We start from the raw sequence: 19,637 nt of genomic DNA, 5'->3' as shown, positions 1-19,637 counted from the left end.
AGTACAGAGGCAACAAAGAAACAATTTTAAATACAACACTAAAGCAAGTTATTCAAATAATTGTTTGAAATATGACTTCGGTGCTCTGTATCACAAAGGTGACGAGTCACAACCAAGGAGAAACTCATCTGCAGTCGCCTTTAGGCAGTGGAAAGTCAGAGTTATTTTTTGTATAAATATACTTCAAAAAGGCAGGACCCAGTCACCTGGAACAGACATGTCAGTACTCACTGTGAGGTCTTTCTTGACCTGCCCACTTTACATTTTAAAAATGGATATGTTATTGTTGTTACTGTAGGCCAGTATGGAACTTTTCACGCTCACTTGTGCTACTCAGCAGCACATAATTAATGAGATGATTACTGCAGCTTAAGAAAACACAGTATCTGTAGGACTGCAGAGCATATTACAGGTATTATTATGTAATTAAGGACACACTTTAAAAATAAATTTTAAATTAAACTGTAATTACATTATATGAAAATCATATGTACTTAGTAAACTGAAACTGTAATTACATCTTTTTTTTTGCAAACCCACAAACAGCTCAAAACTTTAAAAGTTTTTCCCACTTAAGCACAAAAGTTATTCTAATTTTCAATTAGGATCAGGCCGGCTTCTAACTTTCCACCCACATATTGTACAGCAGCATAAACACAATCTAAAGACAATAATCTCCTTAAGGTCAAAAACAGCTCTGTACACAAAGGACATCAAACAAAAAAGCTCAACGGTAGGTACAATACTTACTGGTAACATCAACATGGTACCTGGAGGCCCAGGTAATCCGTCAGCACCTGGGAGACCAGCACGCCCTGGAGGGCCCTGTTGGAAAAAAGTAATTCATCTTGCTGAAAAGATTCATCATGAAAGGCATACCAGAGTGGGAGGATGATAGGAGAAAGCAGACATATGTACATGCAATTTTACTCTTATATAGCTGACCAAAATAAAATAAAAATGTTGCCAGAGGCAGAAGTTAACTGAGTTACCAAAAAGCCTCTTTATCTGTTTTAGGTAAAATATAAAGTTTAAAACACACTCTATGAAAAGATTGCAATTGTACATAAAAATCAATATTTTAGCCTTAATGGTGTTTACAGTAATGGGATGATTAATCGGGCACAGAGGATCTAGTGACAGTCTACAAAGGAAGTTGAAATGCTAAGCAAATCACAGGCCAAGATAAGCTAATGGCTGGAAGCAAGCTCATTCAGGGGCTGATTTAGTTGCCCTATGAAAAATGAAGCTAAACATTTTCATGCTGCCTATATTAATTGGAAGAATTAACAATAACTGAACAAGTAAGTATTATTATTATTATTATTATGTTTGACATACAGTATGTATAATGAAGGTGAAAATGTATAAACCATCACTATCAATGTGAAGGATTAACAATAACTGAACAAACTATTATTATTATTAAGTTTCTCTTGGTTGCTTTTATTGGGAGTCCACTGGGCTCCTTAGGTCTAAGTGTAAGATGGTCAAGACTTTATGAAGCATGTGGGCAGTTTTGAGGAGGCCTATTTTTGGCACCTGGATGGCACTCATTTTACTTGGCAGTTACATGAAGTTCACCTAGTTGGGCAGTTCCAATTGTTCTGACTATAACCAGAATCACATAAGCCTTTGTGCTCCACATGGCCAAAATCTTAATCTCGAGGTCTTAGTATTTGCTGAGTTTTTCTGCCTCTTAAACTGAGATGTTTGCGTCATCTGGAATGGCTACATTGAATGAGTAGACATCACCTCTTGCATAAGTCATGAAGAATGAGGTCTGATAAGTTGGCTCCAATGGTACTATCAGTGTTTACAGCTATATCATCTATAACGGTGGTGTTCTCTGTCTTGAAGACCTTTTCAGCCTGGTGATCATACCAATGATCAAACACCATGAAGTCAAGCTCATGAGGCATTGTGCAGTGCTTATTATTATTATTATTATTAACCACTTTACATAACAGCATCAATGCAGAAAACCAGATCTAGTCAGGACACTGGTGTCCATCCGTAGGCACAATCACTCAAGCAAATCCTCATGGGAGTGAAGCAGAATTCCTGGAAAAAGCCAAGTGAACATGAGGAGAACATTCAAACTCCACACAGATAGTAAAGGGGTTAAGATTTAAATCCATAGTACTTGAGATGAGGTAAATCTTCACTATGCCACCCTATTATTATCACCAATATTATTAGGATTAATATTATTGGAGTGATATAGTTAAGTGGTTAGTGCTGCTTCCTCATATCTCCACTGTCTGAATTCTGTGAATAGTTTGCATCTCTTTATGTCTCCATGTTTTTTTTTCCTTCAGTTACTCCAGTTTAAATTAGTTTGGCTAGGTACCATTTTGTTCTCCATTGCCATTGCCTTCATAAGCTGCATTACAGCGAAAAGCAAAATTAAAAGAAAAAGCCGGGCCTCTGCTTTCATACTGCATCTTTTAGCCATTTGGAAGTCTCACTGCACCAGCTGTAGGAATTCTGCAAGTGACTGCCACTGTCAACCTGCTTCTGCACTCTCTAATAAGTCAGACCAGTAGCTCTGTCTATTTGTCCTTATCTCCTGCATATTTCTAAAACACTATATCATCCAGCAGTACATTCTTTATGTTGTTTGAATTCTGAAAGGCACTGACATGGATGTGCATGATTTTGAAAAGCCAGAAAGGGCTTGATTTTTACATTTCTTCATTGAAAAACAACCACAACATTTGGTTACATCAGTAGTATATGTACATGTTATCCATCTAATCATTCATCCATTATCCAACCTTCTATATCCTAGCTACAGGGTCACGGTGGTCTGCTGTAGCCAATCCCAGCCAACACAGGGCGCAAGGCAGGAAACAAACCCCGGGCAGGGCGCCAGCCCACCGCAGGGCGTAAACACACACCCACTCACCAAGCACACACACTAGGGACAATTTAGAATCGCCAATGCACCTAACCTACATGTCTTTGGACTGTGGGAGGAAACCGGAGTACCCAGAGGAAACCCACGCGGACACGGGGAGAACATGCAAACTCCATGCAGGGAGGACCTGGGAAGCGAACCCGGGTTTCCTAACTGCGAGGCAGCAGCGCTGCCCACTGCACCACCATGCCACCCATCTAATCATCAAACCATTTTTTCTTTTTTTTCATATACAGGGTTCAGTAAGCACTCTGAAAGGGAAACCAGTCCATGACAAATTAAAATAGTCAATTACTTAAAAAACACAAGTTTAGGATGTGGAAAATTGGAGCACATTGAGTGATTGGGCTTGGAATGGAACCTAGTTTCCTAAGGATGTGAGGCAGCAATGCTGACATAATAATAATAATAATAATTCTCATCCTTGTTCCTTACTAAGAAAAATAGAACGAATAGTAATGTCAATTCAGATAAGTATACTCAACTAAATGAATTTAGAAAATAGTTGGATGGATAGATAAACTGTGGATCAGGCAAATCTAAATATACTTCAGTAGCTGAAACTGTTTATGAAACAACTTAAAAACTCAGTGGAAATTAATATATACTTATGGATCCATCTGTTCATTCAGTAAAAAAAAACCAATTAGAACATTAGAACAGTTTTGACAAGAACAGGTTATTCAGGCCAATTAGCCCACCTTTCCTGATCACCTAGATTCTCCAAAATAATATTATGTTAAGTTCTGAAGGTTCTTAAAGTCCTACTAAATTCTCAAAATCAGCAAAGTCGCTCTTCTCCGGACCTTCTCTACTACTGTTATGTCTAATTTGTAATTTGGAGACCACAACTGTACAGGGTACTCAAAATAAGGCCACACCAGTGTTTCATATATCTTAAGCACATCCTTATCTATCAGCTTAAGCGTAATGGATGAATTGACATAAAAAGATCAATATGTCAAAGTGTAGGCAGATTTCGTGTTACTGATTCATCTTATTCAACTGTATTTAATGTTAATTCATCTAAATATTAATTACTTCACTTTCAATTTACTTTTATTGGTGATAGTCACTATGGTGACACCTCTGTAGATCCGTTAACCTTATCCTCAATATCTGCTCCTTCCAAGTGTATGTCTAGATATACTCCCTCCAGTGTTTCCTGAGTCTTCTCCTGGCTCCTCTCCCAGGAGGCATTGTAACTAAATGCTTAAGCCATCTCAAATGTCATCTCTTGATCCAGAGAAGCAGTGATTCTACTCCGAGTACTCTTGTTGATCTCCACACCCAGTTAAGGAAATTGAACTCAAGGACCTGGTGCAGGATTCTGTTGATGTCATTCTTTCAGTCACATAGCTGAGGCCTGGAGAGGATCAGGCCAGAAGCCAAAACAATCAATCCCTGGTAACTTTATTTGTTTTTTAGGTTACAAGTGATATTTTTTAGCTGTGGTGACATTTTGTGTTCTCTTTGTTGCCATCATTTTGTGACAATGTTTTTAAAGGCTACAACAAACAAATTGCTTTTGGTCACTATACTTGTTCCTGGCCTTATGACACAGAGGTCACATGGCAAATGGTGTCATCATTCTCTACTTTAATAGGATGACAGCGAACAGTGTTTAATATCCAAGATTTCCATAAGGCTTAAACCTCAACCTATGTTTTAAGAATGGGTGTAATTAGGGCAAATAATTTCTATTAGTGGTTTTTCCAATATTTTTTCCCAACTTTGATTTTTGGATTTTGCTTCTGCTGACCATTCCTTTTGTTTCTTCTGGTTTTATCAATGCTAGCCTGTCTCCTGAGTATGATTGTGTTTTGAAGTGTGCTTGTAACAGAAAACTCTTTGAGTATGACAGCCGTACGTTAACTCAGCTGGGTCTAACTAGTTAGATCTTGCACAATGCCTTGCAATTGAATGTTACAACTGTGGTGGGTTGGCACCCTGCCCGGGATTGGTTCCTGTCTTGTGCCCTGTGTTGGCTGGGATTGGCTCCAGTGGACCCACGTGACCCTGTGTTCGGATTCAGCGGGTTGGAAAATGGATGGATGGATGAATGTCACAATTTCCATTAGAACTTTGTAGTGGTGAGATGGTAATCGTTGAGAGCTATTCAGAGGGTTGTGGTTCTACATATGTAAATTATTTTTGTGGAAAATAAATGTTATCTAAAATGTGGCTGAGAAAAAACTAACTGAAAGTGAAATAATCTGTTCTGTGATGCCACATTGATTATTCATCCTTATTTCAGTCTCAAACTATCTCTGTTTACATTCGTTACCCACAGATGTGTTCATATTTGTCACTACTGCCCCTAAGATGGTTTATGACATAACTCAGAGGTGGTGTCCATCTATAAATCGCCTACTACAAGTTAGCTCATATTTTGCAGTCAATTTGTCAAAGTGATTTTAAGGCTATTCAGATCTTAATGTTTGGCTCAAATTGTGGCTCTCTTTCTGTACATGTCTATTGTCTATTTTTGTTCATGTTCTTTTATGAAACTTCATAGATTTCCACAGCACTCCAGTAGGTGGTGCTGTGGAGAATCCTACACTAATGCAAATAATCATGCAATTACACTGGTTTTCAAATGACTGTTGCCTGCATTGGAAATAGCGTACAGCTTGATATGTTTGTCAAAAAGGGTCTTGAGATAAGGTCGTTATACTTATTGATCGTGGTGATGTGTTGCCTGTTTGATTAGCATGTGCATGTAAGAAATTCAGATAATAATAACCCTATAAATATGTAAAAAGAGAAAGAACCAAGTGGACGTGTGGAATGTGATTCAGTCAATTTAGTGACATCATTGTACCAGTCTCTATTGAGTATGGCACCTTACTACTCTTCGCCCATCTTGCTTAATTGTGAAAGCTAATCAGCATAATCAATTATTAAAGAAACAGAAGATTTTATTCACATATGAACCTGAAGACTCATGAAATTATAAATGCTTGCACAGATTATAGAAGTTTAAAATGGGAAAAAAGGCTGCTTAGAAGTCATTGCATGTAAATATCCAATTGGACTAGAAAATCAATATGAGACTGAGGGCTGCATAAGCTCTCACATAGAAAAAGAAAGAATATCTGTGTATTCTGCACATGAAACAATGCATTTGAATTTGAACCTATACATATAATGGAATGAAGTAACTGAATTAGTGAATGGGCAGACGGTAGACTGATGAAACACCTTCACCACTGTTATACCGAATATCCTAAAAATAACTGACTACCTGCCCAAGGATTTAATCTGTGCTCCTGTTCCCCTGCTATATCACGTTTCTGAGCAGAGGGATCCGCCTGTCTAAAGGTCTAACAAAACCATGAATCTTAAATCAACAAACCTTCACATAGAGACCATTTAGAATGGCCTGCTAAATGTTGAGAACTTCACATCTCCTGTTAAATGTTGAGAACTTTACATCACAAGATGGGTAAAGAATATTGTATTTACTTTAAATTAGAAAATAAATCAGATTTTCTTTAAGAGCAACTGTCTAAAATAACTTTATTATTTGGAAAACATTTACTAATACTGTGCTTAATTAATTAATCATGACAATCCTCTGCTACTCTTTAGTGAGTGGTTACTTCATATGAAATCTTTACCTGAGTACAAGAAGGGATGTCAAATTTGATTTGATTAATATATGGCACTGCGTATCTGATTAACCTGTTATGCATTTAGTATCATGTACGATAATCTATAAAACAGTAACTAAAAAATAATAATTTAGTATTATTTAGAATATGTGATGTGCTTTACTTACTACTCAGTAGGAAGGGCATCTTATAAAATCTTAAATACATATGAAAAGGACTATATAAAACAGCAATCTTTCTATTTTGGATGCTTATGCTGAATTATGTAACAGTAATCACTTTGATAATCACAAAATTAAAAATGACAGTGATGTTATTCTTTACAGTTTGCACTGTTCTTGCCGATAATGCTGTACAAAGTAATTCCGAATAATCATTAACACTGTTACTTTTTGGCATAGGTTAATTTTGATAGTGAAATGTAATTTATAGTAGTGAATGCAGTTAAAGGCACCATACTGTGTATAATAATAATTTATTTAAATATTATACCTGATTATCTGTAGAGTTCATTTTATTATTATCCCTTATAAAATAAAGACTGGATATAATATTGATTATGATTTCTGGTGTCTTTTAATTGCATCTTTAATCAAATTCTCCATATACATCTCAAGTGCATTTTTGTTTCTAATTTCATTTTAAAGCACTTTGTGAATGATAGCAGTATAAAAGACACTCCAAAGAATAATTTACTGCATGCTTACTCTAAGATTCTGTAAATTCTGCTTTATTTTATTTGCATTAATGGTTGGTTTTACACTAAACTGTATAATATTTGGTCAGACTTTTCCATTATTTGTTGTTGTTAGCTAAAACTAATGAAATTATTAAATAAAAATGTCAATGTCAAAGTCAGTTTATTTATATAGCATATTTAAAACAACATAGTAATGCTGTGGCCAAAGTGCTTTACAATTATAGAATAAAAGAAGAACAAAACAATTAACATAAAAACAGAAATAGAAATAAAATATGTTTACATAAAATAAGATACATAATAAATAGAAGTAATGTTATATAATCACAAAGAGGAAGCCATCAGTATTACTGAAGGTCACGGAATGCAAGTGAATAGAAATGAGTCTTTAGTCTTGTTTTAAACAGTTCAATTGTAGACGACTCCTTTATGTGATGAGGTAAAGAGTTCCACAGGCAAGGAGCAGCAGCTGCAAAGGCCCTGTCCCTCTTAGTTTTACACTTGGTACGAGGGACAATAAGAGACAACTGAACAGAAGATCTAAGCACTCTGGATGGCTGATGTAAAACACACAGATCAGATAAATAGGCAGGAGCAAGCCCATGTAAAGATTTAAAAACTAGCAGCAAGATTTTAAAATCAATTCGAAAACTGACAGGCAGCCAGTGTAAAGAAGCGAAAATAGGAGAAACAGAGTCATACTTTCTTGCCCCAACCAGAAAGCGAGCGGCAGCATTTTGGACCAGCTGTAAGCTATGTATCAGAGATTTGTTAATCCCAGAATGCAGCGAGTTGCAGTAATCGAGGCGAGAAAAAATAAAAGCATGAGTAGCTTTCTCAAGATCCCTAGAAGATAAAAAAGGCTTGATCTTACCTAAAAGACGAAGCTGGAAAACGCAACTCTTGACTACAGAATTTACTTGTTTCTCAAAAGAGAGGTTACTATCAAAGGTAACACCAATAAAAAGGTAAACACTACAAAATTTAAACCCCTGAAGAATTATACCACATGTTTTAAATATTTTGCTGAGATATTAGGAAATCGTACCTACCAGCTAAATAAACAGACTGAATGGTTCCCTCACATTTGTAAGGTTTCATATTCATATATTTTCATTCACCTGCACTGGCGACATTTGAAATCCATTTGAAAATTTTGAACTGCCAACTCAATTCCCTAAAAATAGTTGATTCATAGCGCTGCTGGCTCGCAGTAAGGAGACCTAAAAATAGTTGATTCATTGTAAGTAATGATGAGCTGAATTGATTTGAACTGTAATTGCAGAAAAACGTATTTGCTTCACAAACAAAACTGTGAAATTGCGGTGTTTCGCAATCAGTGAAATTTCTGCCATTGACATGGGAAGAACAGTGTTTAGATCCTCTCTTGAAGTTTCTGTATATGCTAATTCAGTATCCATATGTCTATTATTTAATGTTTAAATAGAATTCTCCAGTTGAAAAAAATCACCAGTCTCATCCTATTAAATGTACACATTTTGTTGAGAAATAATCTATATTGTTATTCTGGTAGTATGATGCCCACTTTGCCAATTATTATTCTAGAGATGTATCAGAGACAGAAACAACACTCGGGAGAGTCTTCCACAGCTCTCGGAGAATGCATATCTTCATCTACAAGAATCAAGAATGTTCCCATGTTGTGTGTTCTTATGTGGAGAAAATGAAGGAATGTGTCCAATGGTGCATTTTGAGGCGCCTTAGTGCAAAAAATACGTAGCATGTCACATTTAAAAGGCTCATCTGCAGTTATGCATACACAAGCCAAAGAAAAGAAATGACTTTACTGGTGTGCTGTAGGTTATGTGCATTATGTAGCTGTTGAAAAAACATACGAATGAGGCAATAGGGAACATTATTCTCTACTTTCCATTAAAAAAACAATAATTTTAGAGAATTTCCACATTTCACCACAGCTAAAATCACATGCAAAATTAATTTTAGTTTCAATTTAATAAAACTATGTAAAACTCTGCTGTTTCATTCATTAATAATGATGACACAGTAGTTAAAACTGATGACTTCCTGAGGAGGCTTATCTTTGAATATAAAAGATTTTTTCAGGGCTCTGTACAAAGTTCAAGAAACATTAAAAAGGGTGTGTAAAGATGTAACAACAACAAAAAAAAAAACCCAATCCATTTTAGAGGATTTAGGTACAAAATAAACTTTTCTATTTGTTAAAATGAAGTATTATATTTGATTGTGCCATACAGCTGCAACTTGCATCTTTGGAAAACTAGTCAACTGGATTAAAACCCACACTTTCACAAGTAGAATGTGCAGACTCCACACTCACAGTAACCAGAGGTCAAACCTAGACGTTTAGTGCTACAAATCACCAATGCTAGCCACTGTACCACTGAGCTGCTCATCCTATGGTGCCATTTCAAAGAATTTCTTCTTAATCTATTAGTGTAGAGAATGAGGTGAAGCAGAGGCCGCTTTGATTAACTTAATCCCCTTGAGTTTGAATTTTGTCCTGTAGCTAAGAACAGTGTTCAAACATCAACAACAGGAAGACAATTAGTGTCTTCCTGTCGGCTTCCAATTGCCTCCTGTCATGTTTCAGCCACCCAGTTATTCTAGAAAGCTGCATTGTATTTTCTGTACTCCGATTATAAACTTGTATTGCTTTGAATAAGCTTTTTTTGTTACTAATATTAAAAGTCTGCCTTTTGAGATGGGCGGCCTGGTGGCACATTGGTAGCGCTGCTGCCTCGCAGTAAGGAGACCCGGGTTCGCTTCCTGGGTCCTCCCTGCGTGGAGTTTGCATGTTCTCCCCGTGTCTGCGTGGGTTTCCTCCGGGTGGTCCGGTTTCCTCCCACAGTCCAAAGACATGCAGGTTAGGTGCCCTCCGGTGGGCTGGCACCCTGCCCAGGGATTTGTTCCTGTCTTGCGCCCTGTGTTGGCTGGGATTGGCTCCAGCAGACCCCTGTGAAACTGTGTTAGGATATAGCGGGTTGGATAATGACTGACTGATGTCCTTTCTAGATAATGTGAGCTCCTCTCATGTGCGCGTATCTTCACTGTTTGCGAACTGCTGTGAGGTGCAGTTCTTGCATTATGTTGGAGGAATAAATAACTACTGCTATCTGTGAAATAGATGTGGAATCAGCTGTCTTTTAAGTCTTTCTTTGATAAAATCTTATATTTATTTGTAGGCTTTTTATCTGTTTATTTTTCATTGACTTTTCTGATTGTTTTGGTTGTCTCTGAAGAGCATTGCTTCTACAGTATAATATTAGTGCTACTAAGTAAGCCCATAAATAAAACCCTTCATGATGAATCTAGCATTTCACCAGTACACCTGAAACAATAATATATAGTAATACACATGCATGGAGTTTTCCATGATGAATTATTCATAAATTTAATTTAATTTTATTTATCTGCCAATATTATAATTACAAATTTTTGCATCTGTACCTGAAGCCACTAGGTGGCAGCATCATTAGGAAGTGTAATTGCTTTACTGTGACTTCTATGGCCAGTAAATAATGGGTTAGGTTTTATACCCCGATGTCCTGGTGGTCTTGTGGATGAAGAATTACACCATTAAAAACAAATGTGACTTTTTTTAAAAGATTGCCCATTTCCCAGGCTAGTAATTGTGTCTATGTGGTCTCTCCACAGTGAAGTATATTACCTAGGCCATAATCAGTAAATGTATTTATTTTTCACTGTAAGTCGAAAAAGGACTACATTTGTAAAACTGAAAATGAACAAAATCAGCTGTAATCTCTAATGGAATAACAGTTGGGTATAAGTATTAAAGGAAGGCAATATTTTGATGCCTTTGAGGAAGAGTTAACCAGTCAAGTTCAGATTGAGATATTGAGAGTCCAGAACTTCAGCAAACTTTGTCAATTAGCCTGAAAAATCTTGACCATGCACAACACTATGACTGTGAACATGTGCCACGGTTTCAGACAAGTTAAGTGGGCCATTATTAGTTAACAAGAACTCGTTTCTGAGGGAGCGCTTTAATCACTTACAACCACCAGACTTCACAGCCTGGTATAGGCCATATAGGATCAATGTCAATTCTGCCCTGGTAATAGAACAATGGGGCTATTCTTTATGTTGAGGCAGATGTTTGAGGGTTATTGAGGGGTTTCCAATCTACTCTACACTTGTTCAACCCCTGCAAAGGTTTGATTGCTGCATTCCCAGTTGTATTAATTGGGAGCATGAGATTTCATGTTACATGCTATTGGATCTTTAAATTTAGGGAATGTCAGTAACGTCTGTATTCTTTGTGTGAACACATATTTATTACTTGGTGCCATAGAACTTGACCAAGAGTTCATCTTGTCATTCCAGTTGTTCCTGCAGGCATGGTACCATATGGTGGCAATGAAGTGGGAGCTAAATCCTTTGACATAGTTTTCATTTCATTCATTAATCTGCTGCACATCTCCATCCTCACTAATTGCCATGGGTTTAGAGTAGCGCCAGAAGAATGTGACAATGGATACAAAAATAATGTTCCTCCTCTAGACTGTGGTACTTAATCTCTGAAAGGGAGATGAGGAAGACTGTTTAAGAGGGCCTCAGGATAAAAAAGCTTGGGCACCTTGGGCATTTAATGGCATGTGCAACAGGCACAGCCTAAAAAGACAACATTCAGCTCCAGAGAAACATTGCGGAGGTTTTGATTCATTAAATCCTGTAATCCCAGAGGAAGTCCAAGCAGACCTCTGTTGCTATCAGAACTCTAACTGTGGCAAGTACATAGAAAAAAAAGAGTAAGTTTTTTTTTTTTACTTTTGAACATATTCATATTTTTCAATTAATTATTACATTTATTAAGTGTAAATTAAGTATAGTTAACTTAAAAAGAAAAAATGGACAGCTAAATAAGAAACATATAAGTAACTTAAATTATATTAAAACTTACTCTGTCACCAGGGTCACCTGATGGACCAGGAGGACCTTGTAGACCTGAAGGGCCAGGAAGACCCTGAAAAAGAGACCAGAGTCAGAGCTTAAATGTTAGAAATCATAGGTGAAGCTACTATGACTTTTGACCATTTTAAAAAATATTTTAATTAATGATACAGTATATAACTTACAGAGTTGTTGCTACATAAGGGCAGCTAGTATTGCTAACAAAGATGTGAAATAATTTCATACATACCGCTGGGCCTTCAGGTCCTGGAGGGCCTTCAATGAGCATACCCTAAAAAAGAGCATTATTTTTAGAATTCTGTTGAAATATCACAATAACATTAGGTCAAATTCTATTACATTGTTATCTTTTAATTAGAATTTGAGTGAAAGGTCAAATTGAAATCACTCTGTTGGGTAAATAAATATTCATAATGTCTTTAACTTCTTACTAAACTTTATTATGATGATCGATCTATCTAGTGTCTGTGTGTAGAATTCTGAGGAAAAAATGAATTTAATCCATTTTGGAATAAGGCTGTAACATAACAAAATGTGGAAAAAGTGCTGCGCTGTGAATACTTTCCGTGAATACTTTAGTTATTGTCTGTTTTACCTGCATATTTTATTTTATTTTATTTTAGCTGCTGCTGGAGTATGTGAATTTCCCCTTGGGATTAATAAAGTATCTATCTATCTATCTATCTATCTATCTATCTATCTATCTATCTATCTATCTATCTATCTATCTATCTATCTATCTATCTATCTATCTATCTATCTATCTATCTATCTATCTAGTCATTCTGATAATGTACACTGTAATAGATTGTTGGTCACTGAAGATCAAATGATCTTTTGAGAAACACTGTAAGTCAGAAAATAGCATAAAATATAGTAAACAGAGTATAAAAATGTAACTTCAAAAAGCACCAAAACAATAATTTCATTGTAGTTGCTTTATACAGCATTCGGTTTGATAAGAAAGCTACAAATCAGGAATCAGCAGGGATGGGGTGAGGAACATGTGTTGTAGAAATCAACTGTGCTGGGAGACTTATTTGCAAGAAGGTGTGAATAAGGGGGAATATGAACCAATCATGTGTTAGCACAAATAATTTGATCATACACATTTGATGATGAAGCTCCTCCAAAAATTCAAGCCTCTACTTGACAAGAAGATTTTAGTTCTAGTGTAGCAGGGAATACTGAAATTCCTATGCACTCATTCTTTAAACTAGAGAAAGCCCCCAAAGCTGTATACTTGAGATAAGCACTCTCCAGCTTCTACCTAAACAGAAAATTTATGCTGCATAAGTTATTTCAATGAGCTCTCTTTAAGAATTTAGTTGCAAAAAATCCAGATCTGAGAGAATCTGCCTATAGGAGGACAGCCCTTGAATTATCAGTGGCTAGAACACAGATGTAAAAAGATTAAAAAGAAACTATTCTGCTTAAATCTTATTTGTGTTATATTTGTGCAGAAGACTAGTAATATAGAAAGAACTCCTTTAGATTTAGTAATAATGTATAGTTGTTGACGATCAATTATTTTTCACATTTATATCATGAAAGAAGAATTTTGTGTTTAGCAGGATAATAAATTAAAGGAGCCATACAATATGATGTGGCTGTTTTTACCCTTTTTGGTATTGCCCATCATTCCAATCCCCTCATCCCTACTTAATAATAGCAAGCAAAGAGGAGGACAACATAAAAAATAAGATTTAAGAATGCTCAAGGTGCTAAAAAAGAAAACCCCTGTAACATGTGCTTTAAAACAGTCCCCAGGGTGATGGTACTCGATTATATTTGAACTCTTTTGTATTAAAGTATCTGCTAAATGAATAAATGTAAATATAACACCTCTGTCTGAAGAGACAGCCATAGTGTAAAAAATAACTGAGTTTTATTTAAGATTTTTCTGAAGCATTGACTTTTTGGGATGTGCTTCCTTCACATTTACAATGCCAGCATTGGCACAAGAGGCCAGAAATCATAACTTAATGATGAAGATGAAAGTAGCCACTGATAAATACGTCTATGGCTCAACATTTAAATGCTTGAACATGGCCAAAAGAACATTAAAAATGCAATCTAAAGATTACAATGTTGACTTTTTAAATGCTTCTTGAGTCCTGTTCACGTTTTTTTCTTTTGTTTAGATTACAAAAAGGGGTGTGTAAGATCTAACTTTATCTGGCCAAAAATTTCCACAAAATAAGGCAACAAATGTTTTTCAAAGTTATTTACTATTTATTACATATGTTCAATTGTCACTAATAATCTATCTATATATAAAATCCAGCGTCTGTCTGTCTGTATGTCTGTCCGCTTATGTATCATAGTTTGCTTGCGGCACCGATTTATTCGTGCAAACCCAAGACAGAGGTTGCAGGCCAAGGAGAGGGGGAAACATGATGTCAGGAGTGGGGCCCTCTTCACTCACGTGCCAGCCTCCATTCGAGTCGGTGTACCTCTCACCATGTGTTGAAGCGCACATTACCTCTGCTTAGCTAGCGATACCTGCTTATTTGTTCATTTTTAAAGATTGTCCTTTTTCAGTACTACACAGGCTGCAGGGGACAGCTAGTTTCACACATAACACGTTCTCAAACCCATTTAATTCAGTTCAGGGTTACTGGAAGCCAAAGCCTGTCCTAACAGCATTTGATGCAAGGAAGGAAACAGCAGCAGACAGGACACCTGCGCATCACTGTGCTCACACATGACAGTTAACCTAAAATCCACATTTTTTGGAAATGTGGGGCTAAACTACAATACCTGTGTGGAAGGAAACACACATGCTTGAGGAGAATGTGCAAAATCCACACAGTCAGTGCTCAGGCGTGGGATCTGAACAGAGGGTGACGAATCTATGTTGCAGTATTTGCTTACCAGTGTGCAACCATTAGGTAGCACAGTAGTTTTTAAAAGTTTATCAATTATGCTAGGGTAAAGCACTGTAGAAAACACAGAGAAGAGAAAACAAACCCCAAAAATAAGAAATAATGAGGAAAACCACCAGACATAAGCAAAATAATTTTAACTGAGCACAGCCAGAGAAAAGTATCATCAACTTGCAATCTTATGACAAAAATCAGTACAATCAAGGCATTAGGAAACCTCCACTGTAATAAACTGAAAGAAATACAGTGCTCGCCTCTGGATGTCCCACATCATTAAGTCTGTTAAGTATTGGCCTTTCAGCCACAGGTGGCTGCAATTTTGGGAGGTATCATCAACAGACATCCTTTAGTGTCTCTCTAGAAGTTGTATTTTTGTTTTAAACCACTTTTTAATTAGCAAACTTTCTTCTTCCGTTATCCTGATTGCAATTTCAATCCAGACAGAAAAACACACATAGGGCATTTAAACAGAAGAAAGACAACAGACAGGTATGGGTTGACGTGCACAACAGACTTCCAAGAACTACCTTAATAGGGTTTAATGGCTTCAAGTTGCATCGTGTGAGTCACAAAAGCAGCATGTTGGCTTTGCATGTTCATCCCAGACCCAGACTTTCTTATACTGGGCCAACCTAATGTCACTGATTGATCTAATCAATTTCTGAATTATTTGGGGGTGTGGGACAAAGCCATATTGAGATAATGTGTACTCTCCACACTGAGAATGATTAGGTTTGAAATTCTTTGTTTAATACTTTGAATAGCACTTCTTCTTTCAAATATGTGCAACTTGGGTGAGCTAGTAAAATTGAACTTATGCTGCATCAGTTCTGAATGAAAAAAATGACAATAAATAATTCCAACCTGAACCTGGAGCTGTAACGCTATGCTAATCTGTTGTGCCATTTATTACTAGCAATAGCACAATACACACTGACAGAGTGATCTATTTAAATTTCCATTTGTTAGAAGAGACAAGCATAAACAATTTTGTGTTAGAGATAGACATATTTATCAATGAATTTTAAGCGAACGTACGAATAAACATATTATAAAGCAGTGCACTTACAGGTTCAATAACAGCTGGTTCACCTTTCTCTCCTTTTTCACCATAATAGCCATGGCCGTTTACCTGTAAAACAGCGTAAGTTAACCACTGCATTTTCACTAAAAATGTACAGTGTATAAAGAGAAAAATATACAGATGAACGGACAAGGAACTATCAATAAGGCTGCATTTTTATTATCATTGTTGGGGACCTGAGTGACTGGACCAGACCAAGGGGTCGCCCACGTTACACCTGGCTGCGGCAGATAGAGGGTCATTTCCGGAGGGTGAGACTGGACTGCGTGTCTGCCTGGGGGATTGCAAACTGGGATCCCAAGTTGTTTCGTTGTGTAGTGGGTGCGGCAACACATTGTACCAGTGCATGCTCCCCAACTTGACTTAACTTGTTGTGTAAGATGACACTTCCATGCCAAGCCCATACAGGTACCCACCCACACTCACCAAACCAGGGCCAGTTTGGACTTAGCAGTTTACATAAAACAGACATCTTTGGGATGACAGTGGGAAATAGAATTAAGTATCGAAAATGTGCAAATGCCAGGTGGCACTAACCATCTGGGAGTGGAACAGGACTCAAAGTTGTGAGGCTACAGGTCTAACCAGGTATGGACAACTTGTAAAATCTACAGAAATAAGTTTTGTTATCTTGGTCTATTAAATGTAAAAGTTGCTCATTTGAAACATTTCAAAATCGCAGTGTTTGAAGCAAACTAATATTCATTACGCTTGGTGAAAACAGCAAATAAACTACTTGGATGATAGCTGATGATTAATTTTATATAATCTTCTTCTTATTCAAATAATACAACATTATTAAAATCCTGTAAGAATCTATTCCAATGTTGATATATATACAACAATAATAGCAGCAGTTTAATTTTTTATGAATACAGCTCTTTATGTTATTACATTACTTAGATTGCTGTACATAATTAAGTAATCATTATTTATTATGGTTTATTTGGCGGATAACTCATTGCTGCCAAGATTCTTCAAAGAACAAAACAGTCAAATTTCTGTTGTGGGTAGCATAAACACGATTACAGTCAGCCAGTAAGCATGTACATTTTCAGTTACGTATTATTACAAGAAAGCTCAGTTATGTTCCGTTTTTCTTCTCCTGTCTGACACTGCTCATTAATTCAGATGGCTAGACAAATGCAGTACATGTGGTTGGGAAAATCAGGCAAGGCAGAACATGCCCCAGAGATAATCAGAAGCTCCAGTGAGTAATAGCTTAGCTAACCAGAGGCAAGGAAAAAATAAAAGGAATGTTAGGCTTCGCTCGACTAATATATATAACGTTAACATGGTGTGTGGCTGTGTGTGTGTGCGTGTGTGTGTGGTTTGTGTGCATACTGCCAAATAAAACTTTCATGCTAATAAATCTCTTTCCTGTTACTTTTATTTTATTAGTGGAAAGGATAGGAATTTTAATAAAGTTAAAAAAGAAAAAAGTTTGCATAGTAAGTATGTACATGATTAATATTTTGTCTAGTTTTATTCACTAGTCTGTATAGTTTACACCATTCCTGATTTTATATAAGCTGTTATAGACCATTTAAAACAATAGAGAAGTACCTGACACAGTGCAATCAATGACATTTCAGTGAGTATTTTGAAGTGAACCAAATTTTATACAAATGAATCCCACTCCTTAAAGTGCATTAACTATCCTTCTGTATAAACACATGTCAAATATTTCCTTGGCAGCTATTCACTTCAAATTATCTCAAAAATCATATAAAGTTACTTTAATATTAACTGTCAAGTAGTTTAAAATGTTATCCAAGTTGAAGGACCAACTTGAAAGCCATATGAATCTAAACAGAACTGCATTTGTATTTAATGTTAATTCCTTACAAAAACACCTAAATCTTAATCTTAAGAGTTCTGAATATGCCTCCAAGTGTATTCTCATTATAAAATCTTATATCATGAATACATAGATTGAACTTACTTTGCTCTCTGTTACATCGGTCTCTGCTGGAACACCAGGCCCAACTTCATCATCATAATTGGAAGAAGTAGGTCTTTCCTCTTTAAATTCATACTCATCATATTCCCCCAAATCCTTTTTATCATATTCATTTAGGTCATACTCTTTCAGATCATAATCAGTTTCCCCAGTCTCTTTGACTCCTTCCTCCACAGTTTCTACAGTTTCCACTGTTTTTACTGTTTCAGTATTTTCTTGGGGACCCTTGTTTTCCAGCCCATAATCCTCTCCTGTGATGTATTCTTCAATAAATTCTTCTTCAACAGGCTTTGTATTTTATCCAGGTAAAGCAGCAAAAAAAAAAATTCATAATGGGAGGAATACGATTGTTAATTGTTAGTTTAGCAATGAAAGCATGAATACAACTGAAAGTCAAGAAGCCAAAGGATGATAAAAGTATGTGATTTTTTTTGCCATTATGTTATTCTATAATCATTAAGGAGTTAAATGTGGAATATTTCTGCTTAATGTATATAGTACAGCATATAACAGGCTGGTTAGACGTCTTCTGGAATGTCCAGTGACCGTGAAATAAAACCAGGGGGCTAGCCTTACTCAAGAAATGACAGTATAATGGCTCCCTAATAAAGAAACCAAACCCCAAAAAAGACAAAAGAGCATGGAAGCTAAGCTGAAGATCACTGTGAGGCAATGTTTCTATCACCACAATAATACCTTTGCAATACAATACCATTATGATATGTGACCAATACAATGTTGATAATGCCTTCTCCTCTTTTAACATTAGACACAAAAACATTTAACTGCCTCCCTCCCGGAGGTTCCACCCCTTCTACCTCCATATATAAAATCCTGTGGCACCAGAAGTTGGTGTTCACTATTGGACCAGGCTGTCACATTCAACTTCTGTTTTCATTCTGAATAACTTTGGCCTGGAATAACTGGACACACAAATAAAACAGAGTTTGCCCCAAGTCTTTACCTTGTGTTATTTATTGCTTATGTATATGAGTAGAAAGACAGACAGATAGATGGACATGTGTACGTAATTAGGAATGAAGTTCACATATATACTGTAGGTATGGAAATAGAATTTGGAAAAATATATTAACAGTGGATTATCAGAAGTGAAGTAAAGATGAATGAATAAGTGGGCGAGTGAGTAAATGAATGAATGAATTCAATTTTGTATTTTAACAATACTGTATAATGCATGCCTTATAAGTGTCCTTTATAAAGAGCAATAGATTTAACATAATTGCATATAAAGGTAGACATAAAATACAGGTTGATAGATACAGAGAAAAAGCCTTCTGTAAGGATATCTGGATGTAGCTGCATTTAAAGATTAATATATTAAAAGCTAGATAAATACGAGGGGGGACCCAAAAATAACCGAAATTTTGTTGTTGTTAGGTTATTTATTTATTTCCGGTTATTTTTGGGTCCCCCCTCATATGTAATGAGAGATAAAGGATACCAAAATAGATAGAAATGAATATACTGTACAGATAGATAGATAGATAGATAGATAGATAGATAGAT

The 19,637-nt window shown here is 36.2% G+C and overlaps 1 protein-coding gene across 4 annotated transcripts in view; it reads right to left on the bottom strand.

Annotated features, from left to right (window-relative positions):
• Positions 1-19,637, bottom strand: part of col11a1a (collagen, type XI, alpha 1a) — a 290,480-nt gene that overhangs the window by 175,391 nt on the left and 95,452 nt on the right. For 2 of the 4 annotated variants that reach the window (XM_051933206.1, XM_028811103.2), the window contains exons 8-12: positions 18,093-18,398; positions 16,133-16,195; positions 12,405-12,446; positions 12,165-12,227; positions 751-825 (exon numbers count right to left, since the gene is read on the bottom strand). In XM_051933206.1, coding sequence (XP_051789166.1) covers positions 751-825; positions 12,165-12,227; positions 12,405-12,446; positions 16,133-16,195; positions 18,093-18,398 — 549 coding nt within the window. The remainder of the gene's footprint in view (positions 1-750; positions 826-12,164; positions 12,228-12,404; positions 12,447-16,132; positions 16,196-18,092; positions 18,399-19,637) is intronic. The other 2 variants (XM_051933207.1, XM_051933208.1) reach the window with 1 other exon arrangement.

Source organism: Erpetoichthys calabaricus, chromosome 10, assembly GCF_900747795.2.
Source record: "Erpetoichthys calabaricus chromosome 10, fErpCal1.3, whole genome shotgun sequence".
In the NCBI taxonomy this organism is placed as follows: Eukaryota; Metazoa; Chordata; class Cladistia; order Polypteriformes; family Polypteridae; genus Erpetoichthys; species Erpetoichthys calabaricus.
This window is presented reverse-complemented; position numbering and strand designations above follow the sequence as displayed.